Below are 15,106 nucleotides of genomic sequence, written 5' to 3' on the forward strand. Positions count from 1 at the left end.
TAACAGGAAAAAAAGAAGTTGGATGAAGACAGGTGGAAACAGGGCTCATATCTGAGGAAATTTAGAGAGGTGGCAATCATACCTGAGGAAATTTATAGAGAGGCAGCAATGAGGATTTTATGGGAACAAAAGTCATGAAGGAATTCAGTGTACTTAGTGTCAATACTAATGCCACCTAGAAGAGGACAAACTGGAAAATATTGAGGAAATTTAAAAAGAAGAACCATATAGAGCACTAAACAAGTTGTGCTCCTCTGACAAAATAAAGAGGAAAGGGGGGGGGGGGGGTAAATGAAAATAAAAGGGGAAAGGTGTCTCTGTCCGACCAAAATTGACCCCAAATTAGTGTAAATTACCAAATGTTTGCGCGCTACGCGCGCACATTGTCATCATAAAGCCTTTTTTGGAAGCTCGAAGACCTAACGTACGATCGCTCTTAAAAAATTCACGCTATAGCATTCTCATTCTCATCTTTTGAAGTGCAGAATAAAGCTATTTTATGCATGGTATGATTGAGGAAACCTTGAGCCTAAAAACCTTGCTCCTGAGGAAGAAATCACAATTTGCACCCCTGCTTCACTGTATTGTAATATAGAAAAAAAATCAATGTTTATTAAATATGTATAACGCAAGTCCTTTGGTTTAAAAAACACAATTCCATTATCTTCGCGCTGAATTCAAAACATACAATTGACTGAATAATACAAAATAAAATGCGCACTTGTCACCTTCGATCAATTGTAACAAATGAGGTGTAAAAATGATCGTAATTGTAATTAAATACAATTTTCAAGTTTTTAAAGTTAAAGGAGTATTCGGCTGCGTTACTTTTTGTGAAGTCTTTAAGTGTAACATGTTTAATAGTCTTCATCTTAGGCTGATGCGGCTGCGGCTGCACCTGCAGCTGCTTGTCGTTTTGTATAGTATACCGCACCGGCTCCTAATGCTAATGCAGCAGATGCCCCTACTCCCACACCGACACCAATTTTCGTTTTTTGTGCGTCCGTCATTGGCTCTGGAGCAATAGCTCCTTCCGCAGCTTCTTGTGGCGCAACATGCCCACCTTCTTCTTCAATTAGTTGTGCGTCTGATCCATAATCAACAACAGAACTGCTGAAAAAGTTACCACCACTTTGACTGTAGTCCACCGACGACGTGGCATTGGATGCGGTAGTAGCAATTGCTGGTGCAAGTGACAGAGTAGCTGAAGCTGGAGCAGCAGTACTTGCACCTGCACCTGCTTCTACACTACTTGAGCCACCAACAACGCCACCAAGTGCACCGCCAACCTGCTCAACTTCCTCTTCACTTTCAGCTGCGTCACCTCCCCCACCTCCTTGTTGAGCAGGCGCGGCTTCTTCACTTTCACCAGGAGCAGTTTGGGCAGCACCACCCTCCATAGCTGCACCAGCCTGCTCGGCACTACTATCTTCACCACCACCTTGTTGGGGAATTATATTTTCTCCTTGTTGATTATTGGGCTCGTTTTTCAATCCAGCATTATAAACAGGATCCGCTCCCTCTTCAGCACTACTGTCGTCTCCTTCAGCTTGTGCTCCTGCTTCTGTTCCTGTTCCAATTACAGTCTCTCCATTGTTATTTTGTTGTTGTGGTTGTTCATTCAATCCAGCAGCATAAACAGGACCAGTTTGATCCTCAGCACTACTGTCGGCTCCTTCATCCTGTGCTCCTGTTTCTGCTCCTGTTCCAATTACAGTCTCTCCATTGTTATTTTGTTGTTGTGGTTGTTCATTCAATCCAGCAGCATAACCAGGACCAGCTTGATCCTCAGCACTACTGTCGGCTCCTTCATCCTGTGCTCCTGCTTCTGCTCCTGTTCCAATTACAGTCTCTCCATTGTTATTTTGTTGTTGTGGTTGTTGTTGCTTATGATTCTGGTTGGGTGCACCAAACTTTCCCCCAAGCTGTCCCCCAAGCTGTCCCCCAAGCATTTGTGTATCCCCGCGATTGGGAGATAATTTTATTTCGTTAACAGGTGCAGGGTTACCACCTGCTGCACCTCCTTCATTGCCACCTTCTCCACCTTCTGCACCTCCTTCTGCACCTCCCACACTTGATACACTTGATCCTACGATTATACTTGAAGTTGAGCTGAGTTGATCCGATGATTCAAATTCACTTTCACTTTCCACTTCTTCTTGTTCAGCCACTTCAGCACTTTCACCGCTGACATCTCTGCTTCGTCTGTTATGTACCAACTGTCTTAGATTGGGAAGAGCTCGCAAAATTTGAGGTTTTTTCCTGTAAGCGTTGTTTCCTTGAACAAAAACTGCAATAAAAAAGAGACACTTTGTAAATACTTTTTTTTATTAAGAGTGCACTTAACTTAAATATGATGAAAATAGAAGTATTATTCGGAGATAGTTGACACTACTAATACGCGCAAAGCCTCTTAAAGGGGAAGTGGTTATCAAGTCATTCATTAAGACTTGCAAGAGCGTAAATCATGAAATACAAATTGGAGATATTTACTGATACGAAAACGTCAATAAGTTGTCATTAGTTTTCTTTGACTCCTTTGAATTATGGGCAGATTTTACATAATAAAAGTGCCATTCGGAGGCGACTGCAGGGGGAGATCATTGGTGAGCATTAAACAAGATATGGTATTGAAATAGGATTTATACAGTGTCGTCAAAATACAACTTAACCCAATTTCAAAGTTTAATGTCTCAATTCAAATAAAGGATCAGTCGAATGGACAAATTAAGTTTGTCCACACGTATATGGGTAGTGATCATCCGTGTGGTGCAATTTCGTCGAGGTTTGGACCAATCAATGTTATTCAGCTTCATACATAATCTTAAAAAGAGTTTTTTAATACTAAATTTGATATATCACCCAGAAATATAAGGAATAATGAGTCAAGTGATAGGAGTGGGCGCCACGCGCTACAAATGTGCAAACCACCTTTCATAACGCCTATAAAATGTACATGTAAATACAAGGTGCCAAATCGTCAGTCTGCTACGTCATTTTTTTTTTGTAAGTTTGAGAACAATGTACAAAATATGGTTCAAGCATGCATTTTAACATATTTATTCACCAATCTTTGCACAAGAACAAGTGATAATGATACACATGAAAGGGAATAATCCGATATAATTAGGGTAATTACGTAACTGATGCATGCTTGAACCACATTTTGTTCATTGTTCTTAAAATGACCAAAAATGACATGGCAATTAGCGTAGCAGGTTGACGAAATGCGATTCCACGTTTGTTAAATGTACACTATTCAAACCTCATACATACAAATCCAATATGGTGGGTTTTATAACACTCCGCAAATATGAGTCTTTGAAGTTTGAATTTTATAAAATAATTATGTTATCTCACACAATTAATGTCGCTTAAATATTTTTCTGAATATTACAGGATATAAGAAATTAAGAACGTGCTAAAATATTCTTGAAAACCTTGCAAAGAACACGTGCATATTTATAAGTAAGTTACTTTTTGCATTCCTGTTGCCATCCTCGACATGTAAAAGAGGAAATCAGGAGTTTAACATTACCAATTAAAGTTTTGATAGAAAATTGTGAATCACTAGTGGCACTTACGTCAATTGCTAATCTAAATTAATTATCGGATCTCGTGAAATACCCACGATAAATTGGCTCTAATTAGAAGATTGACATTTACATGCCCATGGTTAGACATGATAAGATATATGGCAAAAATGTATTTTACTCTATAAACTAATCGCCAGGGATAACGTTCAAATGTTTAAAATAGTAATATTTGAAACCAATGCATTTCAATTGTAATATAAATAGTCTTAAGGGAGGTGTCTAGACAGATAAAAATAATATGAGTAACTTGTTTCTAATTTGCCTCAAGGTAGTGTCCTAATGTCACATGTCATACTTTTCAACCTAAATTTTGTGCTCTCTATGTAGAATCTACTCCATATTTCACAATAACTTAATTTTCAAGATAATAAAAAAAGAAAAACATGAAAGAAAATATTATTGTGAAATAGCACTTGAAAAGAACTCTTTAGCGCGACCTAAAAAATTAATAGGAATGAATGTTAAAGGATTAACAGACCAGCATTGGACAATCAAAGGGTATTACATATACATATAATGGAAGTTGAAACTGCCATTTGCGTACGAATATCGGAGAAAAAATACGTTTATTCCTTCAAAATCTATGCTTAGTTGGCGATTCAAGGAAGCCGCCATGTTGTTTAAGCTTTTTGTGACGTCACTGCCACTATCGATATTTTGCCGTTTACACAGACCGGATGGCGATCATGACTGTCGCCACAAGAATAACATGTGCCAAAGACTAACACAGAGTCGGAAGATAATTTTGATATTGTAATTAAATAATAAATAAAGTTAAAAGCGATCAGACTGTTTAGTAAAATATCAAAGTTTTTAGGGTCCTGAGCCTGTCAATAATTAAAGACAAAAGGAAACATGTGAATCGAAATCCTCGGAATAGTCTAGTACAAGTACCGTATATGATTTTGTATATTATAGTATTACGCAAAATTCTCTAAAATGCTTGTTTTCGCCCTTATTTCTAAAAAAATAGTTGAATATGGAATTTATACTGGAAGGTCAAACTAAAGGATTTATGTTTGAACTAGGTTTCATCTGACAAAACAGAATATAATGTATAAAGTGTTTGTTTGTTTATTCATTTGCTTGTTTGTTTGTCTTGTTTCCTAGAGTGACTAACAATCTGAAAACTACATTTAAGTCCTTTTAAGGAGTTGTATATTACCAGACGACCCTTAGCATAAAACTCAGCACTTTGTAATAAAAGGAAACACTAAGACACTCCAACAAGAAGTCAGGGGCTATACAATCCCAGACATTCATTTCAGAATGACACAGTTGATGCCAAAATGTTATTAAACATCCAGAAACAAGACCTTTTGCTATATAGTGTTAGTTCAGGCGACCTAGTAATAGGCTATTTTAGTTGAAATCCATACACCCCCTATGGAAGACATGACCTTAATCCCCCAGGGAGTGTGCATTTTTGAAATGGGATTACCTTATTCGGTGACTTCATTTGAATTTGAAGTCTACACCCCTTGAATGACATAATTGATGCCAAAATGTTATCAAACATCCAGAAATAAGACCTTTTGCTTGCTATAGTGTACTTTTAACTTCAGACGACCTTGTAATGGACTACCGTATTTCAGTTGAAATCCATACAGCCCCTATGGAAGACATGACCTTAATCTTCCACACAGGGAGGGTGAATTTCAAATGGGGTTACCTGAATCGGTCACTCCATTTGAAGTCTACACTCCTTGTGTGGGTGATTAACGTCATGTCTTCGATAGGGGTATATGGATTTCAACTGCCATAACCCAATATATAAGTTGCAAGTCTCTCCCAGATTATGTTTACTAATAATGAGGTACAAAATTGACCTCATCAGCTACTCGTGTGTCCGGTGTAAAGGAAAAGAATATGAGTAAATAATTATTCCAATATTGAAAAGTGAAATTGTTACACAAAGGTTGTCTTTTTTAATAGAAAATTTGGGTTGCTTTCCTTTAAAGGAAATCAGCACCAATATGAGGTCAACTCGTTTGTGAACATCTTTGTCTCATTATTTCTAATTTAATCTGAGGAAGACTTGTAACCTACAAGGATGCTTAAACTAAATAACTTAAAACATTTGCAAAAAGATGATGAAAACACAAGATCATGAATTTCAAGAACGTTATATTTCAAGATTTCCGTTCTGAATTTAGATGTCAAAAGGCGGATTTGAAAATGTCACTTCTTTTAATTAGTTCCTGGAAACCTTTCAGAGTGACATGTTCTTGGCAGATAATGCCATGTTCTTTCTCTGTGGATGTAAAACATTAAAGAACACAGTCCCCTAATTTATTTGAACCTGAACGTGCTTATGAGATAAGCGTACTATTTTAAAGTGACATTGACGAGAATAAAACATTGTCAAACCGGAAGAAGGTAAGATGTTATCATGATCATCATGGGTGACATCTTTCGTGACGCAATCGTTGCAAATTGTGATGTAATAAAACAGGTATATTAATGAAAAAATTACAGATGCTTATCTGATCAACAACTATAGCCTATGAATTGATGTGTATCACTTGGTTATAGGCTACATGTAATGCTATGAATACAAAAAGACAAAAGTAGACCATAAATAATACTAATAGCAATTTCTATTTCTCGATATGTGTATGCTTCGAATATTTGATATGATAAATAAAACAAATCATTTCTGCTACAGACCGAGAAAGATGATATTTAAATTTAACAACAATATCGCATGCAAGAAGACGAAAGAAGAACATCTTTTAATTTAAAATATACGAGAATGCTGTTTTTGTATACTTGTTAAATGGTTGACAGTTTCTTGATCATGATCACATATTATTTGAAAACAATTTAAATGTTTGTATTTTATACAAACTTCTTCAAATAGCTATGCCAATGAAATAAATTGTCGTGATATGAAGTAATGTTTGTTAAGTTATTATATTGAAACAACAAACTATATTTACATGTGTTATATGAGTTGCAAATTAAAACGAAATTTGCAATATCTGGTGCTCGTGAGTGAAAGCGTAAGATTAGTGTTAATTGGTTAATTATATCAGTAACTAAATACTTATTTTACTTACCAATTATAAATAAAACTAGTAGTGAACAGAACATCAATTTATGTAGCATCCCCATTTTGGTTTTTTTTCCTATATCTCGTTGGTAAAATATTATTGTAAATCCCGAATTGTGACTAACCGTATAGCGTACGTTAGGTTTGATAACACATGTGGTTGCTTTATAAAGTTCTGGAAAGTTAGCGGAAGAGGCAAATGTGTTGCTAAGTTTTGGGCGCGTATGATTAGGTGTATTTTTTGTCAGGTGGCATTCAATGTCAGGCATGGAGTGTAACGCAGAGGTTTTCTATTCAGCTATTAGGCGTAAACTTTCACAACTTGGCAACAATTTTCCGGTCATCTTTTAGTTCGTAGACGCAAGAGAACGGTCCAATCAGGAAACCATAATTACGTTACCATGGCATTGAGTAAACCGCTCACAACGTAAAATTTCCGAAATTGGAGGAATTGCATGGAATTTCTCACTTAAAAATGACGCAAACGTCTTGAAGTAAGATACATTTTTGAGAAATGAGCCAAATTCCTCTTTGTTATTGCTTACGAATGTCTGGCCAACAGGGAAGTCATTGGGTGTACTTAGTGGTAGATAAACTGTCAAGAAACTTTTTTAAGGACGTATAATATGTTGAAATGTATTTCGTTTATTAATTGACATATTCGAAAATACAGAGAGAAATACATAAAAAATAAATACATAAAAAAATATAAAAAAATAAATCAAATACATACTGCACAAGTCAAGAAAGAAAGAAGAAAGAAAGAAATGAAGAAAGAAAGAAAGAAAGAAAAAAAAAGAGAAAAAAAGAGAGATTGAAAGAGAGAGAAAAAAGGGCAGAAAAAGAGAAAATTGGAAAGAAAGAAAGAAAGAAAGAAAGAAAGAAATGAAGAAAGAAAAGAAACAAAGTAAGAAATAAAGAAAGAAAGAAAGAAAGAAAGAAAGAAAGAAAGAAAGAAAGAAAGAAAGAAAGAGACTGTGTCAAAGAAAGAAAAAGAGAGAAAGAAAGAAAAAAAAGGCACAAAGAAACAAAGAACAACAAAAAACAAAAGAAAATAATCAAAACAAACAACGAAAGAAATAAAGAAAGACGAAAAGTTAATGCCACATTAACAAATCCTCTGTCAAGGGTTTAGTTGAACCATTAAAAAAACAGCTGTGATTTCTGAAAGATGACGTGACTTCAGATGCACAAAATGTACTTTTTATATAATACGCATGTGTAATCTTATGTAACATTTATATTGAGATGGAACACAGACGAATAGCAAAGTATCTCAAGAATAAATTGTCCTCTGCCTTTCATTCATAAGTATTTCCCCTCACACCTTTGTGATCTCCAAGTAATTTCTTTATGTCTTCCGAAACACCTAAATCAATCGTTCATTTTGATAATATCTCTTTTTGGCACGCTGAAGTTGTTAATAATATTAATTGTTAACATGTGCTCTGTAAAGTCCATAACAGCTTCTTGGCAATAAAAAATTACATGCATATTTCCCCTCCCAAGTAAAAACGCAGTATGTGCTTCGTTTATTGCTGGTAGATACTGCCTTTACTTTGATTACTGATTCAAAATGTTTGGCTCCAAAGTCAAAACACAGTGCTATGGCATTTATATGGTAGATACTACATTTTGATTTGTGAGCAGACAGATTAAAAAACACCTGTCTCTCCAAGAAAATGGCGGCAACTGTCTTGTAGTTTGCTCTTAGATACTTCGCTTTCGTGTAAGGTAGGTGCATTCTTGGACCAAATGTCCAATGAGATGGGCAATATGAGGACAAATTCAATTTCCGTTATCCATTACAAATAATCTTTAAATTACATATAAGTACTAAATGATTTGATAAAGATCTTTTTAGCTTATTATGACTTTAATGTTCAATTATTGTTCTAATCTTTGATTAAGTCTGGATTCGATGTTAAATCAAGCTTTAGATAATGCTCTTTGATCAAGCTGTTTGTATTGAAATTGTCAAAATTATAAGTATCATAAATATAATGGCAGATGCTCAAGTGGAGAAGTGGTCTGTCAAGTCAAATCAAGTCAAGTCAACTGATAGAGGAAATTTCATAGTGCAGTTATGCCGCACAGCAAACATGATTCGACTTGCAGTACTTAAACCTGGTTAACAGGAAATTACTCCAGCAAAATCAATCGATAAAGTCTAGTCCATCCTCCACATTGAATGGTGGGCTGCACTTATGCCCAAATATGTCAATTGCCAATCATTAATCACCCGCTTGAAATCCCCTGACTCTCTCCACTGACCAAAGTTATGGACAGATTTGGGAGTTGTTTTTGCTGTTATCTGTCATTTACATATCAGGGAGGTACGAATTTGCAGATGTCCCACCTACTCAGTTTTTAGCCTACATGTAATGTATACATTATTCTTGATTGACAGCAAGTACAATAAAAGTCCGTCAATTGGTTTAGTTTTAATGCCCTTCGGAAGAGAGCGGTCCACAAAATGAGTGATAGTCACTACTAATTTCAGAGAGTAAAACAATATTGACCGGTTAGTTTTCACACAGTGACGTTAACTAGGCAATGCCCTATACCTCTAACATACACTGTTTGTAGAGGTCACACGTCAATGGTGAGAGCACTGTGTATAGGAAAATGGAAAGTAACTGCAGTATGTTAACCATCTTGTGATGCAAACTGTGTAAAGTTTGTTTTCCTTCTTTAATTTTTATTACTTACCCTTTTCTTATTTTCAGAGCCTGTAAGCTAAACATGGAACTTGTGTCAAGTTGAACGAATATCACGACAATAAGACGTTTTAAAGCGTTTGATTTGTGTAACGTCATTTCTGTCATTTATATGAAAGACTCCGTTTGTATAATATTATTTGGTGTTATTATTTGGTGTAATTTGCAGAATATAGTGAACCCAACCCTAAACTTAACCCTAATCCTAATCTTAACCCTAACCCTAACGCTAAACCAAATCCTAACTTGGGCGAATCGATTCTGCAATTATTTGTTATACCGTATCTATAATACAGATCTCACTTTTACTATTTCAAACTGTGACCTAGATCCCTCGATTTGCCGAGTGTTCTGTTCATTATCAGTTCTTGACTGACATTGACGTGGTCACCGTATCCTGAAAATTAACTTGATTTCTAACCCGTTTTAGGTTATCTGATTTCTATTATTCAAATGTAAACTTTATCATTTAGATCACTGTCGTATTATATATATTTGAAAATTTACTTTAACTTCCATGGCAACTTCAAAAATAGGCTAATCGATTGAATTTCTTGCTCATCTGATTGGTTACTGCACCAACAGCGTCTTGTCGCTAAAACTCGGGACATCAATGGGCAATCAAAAGAAGGACTGCATCAATCTGTCTCCCTTTTGCTTGGTCTTTGTTTGATATACGATAAGATTGGATCGATTAATCCCATAATTATTGGTCGAGCCGAGCTATGACTACGGCTCGTCCAATATTTTAAAACTCATAGCGAGACCAAAAAATATCGGGCGTAAAGTATCCAATTTAATCATTATTATGTTTCCATATCCAATATTTTCACACACTTGGATTCATCAAAACATAATGAATAAACATGAATGAACTCGCAATTCGATGAGTTTCTATGAGGGATTATGTCCGGACCCAGCGCTAATCTCCTTATCATTTTATTTTTAAACTAGCTATATACTAATATCATAATACTAATCACAGAGTGTCCGTCCCTCTGTCAGCGCGATATCGCGTCCACGCGGCGCGATCGATAATGCGTGTTCGCGGTGCGAATCGCGTGCGAGTGGTGCGCTATCGCGGAGTATTAATATACCTTTTTCTCAGACGTCACCAATCAATCGATATTGGGTCCAGCATTCGAGTCGTCAACACCCAAACGCAAATACCGCGCGGTTTTTCTGTATCTTTTGTATTTTATAGCATCAAACAAGCTGGAACAAAGGTAACTATAGTAAGAATTCCAATTGAATGAACGCAGCTTTCAACAACTGTATTCCATCCAACCGCGATCGTATATCGCATATTTCAAACTACAACGCAAACGCACGACCTTGGATACAATGCTTGCCAATCACGAGTGCATTGGCATGGTTGGATTCATGTTATAGTCATGATAGTAGTGGTTGGATTCACTTCCGTGTTACAGTCGCACACACTGGCGTACATCGCGCAGTGTACACAAAAAAACCGTCACGCTATTGAAAGCTGCGTTCATTCAATTGGAATTCCTACTAACGGGTGTTAGGCAATTAGATGAAGTACTATCGCGAGAACCGCCCAACCTGAGAACCGCGAAATCTAGTTCTATTATATTTATGTAGAGTCACCGGCACTGGCTTTGAAGTTCAGCGTGTGCTGCGTTGGGTTAGCGTGCTTTCTTGCGTGTACGTATGCGGCACGTTGATCGCGCGCGTAAAAGCATTTACACGCACCAAGTAACGCAAAGCGTAATGAAACACCTTTTTTCCCACCTTCTCAATCTCTCTCACCCCTTCCCCTCCAGTTTCTCCTTCCCCTCCGGTTCCCCTTCCCTCCCTTCTCCATATTCTCCCCTCCCTCACCCCTCCATCTATCCTCGCTCCATCAAACTTTCCCCCTCTTATAATACCCCACTTTTACTCCAGGACACTCCAGTTTCCCCCTCCCCAATAGCGTTGTCAGTGTTTTTCTTTTAGGAGGGCGTGAGGGAGGCGACTTTCAAGGGAAAACATTATCGATAAAAATGTCCAAAAATGCCCTAAAACGTAAAATATCACGGCGGCAAGCATCCAACTGGAGGATGGTCACGTATGAGGACAAGATGTCCCATGGGGAGCTGTCCCTATCCCTTGGCTACCGCCATTGCACCTCCCTGTCCACTTCCAATGTCCTCCCTCTCCTCTTTCATACCCCTTTCTTACTAGATACAACCAATTGTATTGTAATTGTATGAAGTTATTAAAAAACTTCATTTCGCAAACTGAATATTTGTACGTCATGAGACCACACAAAAGTATATATCAAACCTGACGTTTGGAACAGAAAAATAATATTTTAACCTAATTCAATCTGTTATTTTCAACAACATGGCGTGTTTTTTACACCCAAACCAAATTAGATTTCCAATAATTGGTCTTTTAATACATAAGATGGTCTAGATAATACATAAGAGGTAATTTTATAATCTATGAGGAAACATGTAAACTATTGTTCGTAAATTGGCGTATTTTCGTTCATTATTTACGGCTCACTCACTGCAGATTTTGCGTCCACTTCGACTTCTAGAGGCTTTAATGGCAGAGTGCTTTAGAATACACAATCCTTTATAATCCTCTAGACGTTGAAATTTTTGCTCTTGAACCGCATTTCGCAAGTTGGGGGAGTATTATATTATCTGAACGCAATAATACTTCATGTTGAAGATTGAACATTTGTACGTCGAATTCCTGTTCTTTGATCTCATCTTCGCAGCTTTTAGATAATTTTCATTCTGCGATTTGGCGAAACTCTTCTTCCTCGTCAATCGACCTCACTTCAAATTCTTCTTCTTCTTCTTCATCTTTCTCATCTTTTTTCATACATCTTCTTATTCATCTTCTGCATTTACGTTATGTCGTACGTATGGACTTCCTTATCTGATGTCAATGTTTGATCCTGGGATCTTATGGCCCGTAGAGTCTAAGATCTGAGGTTTGTATGCCGGCACATTCCCTTGTTGTTGTTGTTTTTTTCAAGGTGGGTTGTGTGCAGGTTGGAATTTGTGTTTATCTGTTGTCTTGTGTAATTGTAACGCTTTGGGTTGGTAAACCGTTCTTTCTTTTTTATTAATTATATTCAGTTTCTTCTTGTAGCGAGCAATCGTTTCCCATTGTGTTTATTTGTTCTTGTGTAGAATGCGTAGCCCCATTACCTACTTACTTGTTTTATGCTGGGGGAAACGATTAAGCATCAGTAATGATCTCCTGTACTTGTGCAATTGCGTAACCTTTGTTGTTTGTGTGTATTGTATTACCTCGACTGCTTACATTCAGAGCCAGTTTAAACCACCGTTATCAGCGGGAGCTGGTAGCCTAATGGATAGAGCGTCCGTCTAGAGATCGGAAGGTCGTGGGTTCAAGTCCATGCTTTTTTTTCAAGTTGGGTTGCGTGCCGGTCCGGATTTGTATTTATTTGTGGGTTGGTAAACTGTTCTTTCTTTCTTATTAATTATATTCAGTTTCCTCTTGTAGCGAGCAATCGTTCCCCATTGCGTTTATGTGTTCTTGTGCAGGATGCGTAGCCCCATTACCTACTTTACTTTCTTTAGTACTTGATTTGCAGAGGCAGATATTTTGTCTACTGTGCTTGGTTGAATGCACATTTTGAACAGGGGGTAATACAATGCAATTGATATACCAAAATGATTTAAAATACTTTGTAGGCACAAATTTTGCAAGTAATCGTATCAATGATGTAACTTGACTGGAAAATGTATGAAATCCAAATTTGTTTTTTTTAATCAACTGACCAAGAATCAGTAACACTTTATTTTAAATGTTTACAACCCTTTTATTATAATTCAGTATATTGTTTGAACAACGTATGACTGCTAAGTACAGATAAAGCTATAAAGTTATACCGTAAAACCTCGTCTACAAGCATATAGAATGCTTCTGATAAAAGCTAAATTAATCCAGGTGCCATTATGGAATTAGAGCAAATAAATTATAGATCTAAGCACATGCAAGCAAGTATTATTGTAAGACCAATCCATTGTATTGGTATATTTACGTAAGTATCGTATATGCTTGTAGACGGGGTTTTACGGTATACCAGTAATAGACCTGGCGATGCATGGAAATACGACGAGAAACTATTTCTTTGTGTGGCATCTGAAAAGACTGCTTTATAATCACTGAAATTGACCAAGTTATACAGCCTAAAAGTACATTTTGTGTTTTGATGCTTCGAATTAGTATATTTTCTCTCATTTTTCTGACATTTTTGTTGTACTGAATATTACTTAACTTCATCCGCACGGCATCGGCACAGATCAGGTAGTATCCAATATCATTTTAATCAGTGGCGTAGTCAGGTTTTCGGGGGGTGAGGTGCTACACACAACCCAACTTGAATAAAAAAACAACAACAAGGGAATGTGCCGGCATACAAACCCAAGATCTTATAATAGGAACGTAAACAGACTGATTACATTGCGGCAACCCATTTTTTCATCAATGCCCATCGCGTACCGACGCGCGGCCATGTTGAGGGGGAGACAGCGGCCTTGTCTCGGTCCCAGCCGGTTTGTGTTCCTCCGTCACTAAACAAACCGTCTGGCGACAACCCCGAAATGACGATCCGCTGATTGGTTAATGAATTTCCAAATAAAACTGTTTTCAATTGGCTATAGGACGTGACTTGTGTAAGTGGCACTAAACAGCGTAGGCCACTCACTGTTTGTAGATACCGCAAACGCAAAATATACGCTAGCTCATTGGCCACTGAGGCGCCAATCGTCTGATATTGCCTTTCATGTCAGCGATTCACAGCGCGTACTCCAGCGCGTACTCACGTACGTTGTGTGGATTTATGTAACCGCATAGATGTCACTCAACCGTTGCATGCACTGATTGACAGCAATTCTCAACCAGAAGATTTTCTTCTGACGATGATTAGCCAATCAGAAAAGACGTACTATGAGGTTGTCGCCAGACGGTTTGTTTAGTGACGAAGGAGCACAAACCGGCTGAGACCGAGACTAACAGCGGCCCCCACTAGCTACGCCACTGAATTTAATTGCTATCATTTGCATTCCAAATGAAATTGACCCTTTTTAATGTTTTCTTAAAATGACTCATGTGTCAAGAACACTCATTTTGACACAGTCTGTATACGTACTGTCTCGTCGGTTTTTGACATGCATAGTTTATTTCGTTTTGCCTGGTTACCTTCAAAGTAATGTTCTGATACAGAAAAACTATTTCTGCTTCGTTGTCAGCTAAGTGATGGAAAAGTTATATTTGTCTGGTGTTAAGTATAATTCCAACATGTGATTTGCTATCTACTTCTAATTAATATGAATGTATAATGTTCATGTCAATATGTCATGAGCAATATGAACATTGTCAAATATTCTCAGGTGCAGTTGCTTGTTCTGTTTTCGTCATTATAATTACAGTATCACTTAAAACGTTACGTAATACGCTAGTTCGATTGTCCAAATTGCATGCGTGAGTGTTGAAGTATCAGATCATAGTTCCAGCAGCAGTAAAGGACAAGCTGCGTGTTTGAGTCCCACGTTATTATTATTAGTTTTTCCTTCATTCTATAAAGATTTTCATTATCTTTTATCCCTTGCAAATCGAGGCTCGAGCCCAAAGATACCGACATAATAAAAAACAAAAAAAAAAACAAACACAAAAAAACACGGCATTGTTATTCTGCTTTTAGGAAGGAAACCAATAGCTGTCCCTACTTCCAGATTCAGACC

At 37.1% G+C, this 15,106-nt stretch overlaps 1 protein-coding gene across 1 annotated transcript; it reads right to left on the minus strand.

The window, feature by feature from the left end:
- Positions 1–580: 580 nt before the first annotated feature.
- On the minus strand, positions 581–6,850 carry LOC140152921 (uncharacterized). The gene is made up of 2 exons (XM_072175461.1): positions 6,659–6,850; positions 581–2,290 (listed from the first exon to the last, which is right to left on the minus strand). The coding sequence occupies exons 1-2, from the start codon at positions 6,711–6,713 to the stop codon at positions 873–875; spliced, it is 1,473 nt and encodes a 490-aa protein (XP_072031562.1). The 5' UTR covers positions 6,714–6,850; the 3' UTR covers positions 581–872.
- Positions 6,851–15,106: the final 8,256 nt, after the last annotated feature.

The sequence above is a fragment of the Amphiura filiformis genome, chromosome 5 (genome assembly GCF_039555335.1).
Source record: "Amphiura filiformis chromosome 5, Afil_fr2py, whole genome shotgun sequence".
Classification (NCBI taxonomy): domain Eukaryota; kingdom Metazoa; phylum Echinodermata; class Ophiuroidea; order Amphilepidida; family Amphiuridae; genus Amphiura; species Amphiura filiformis.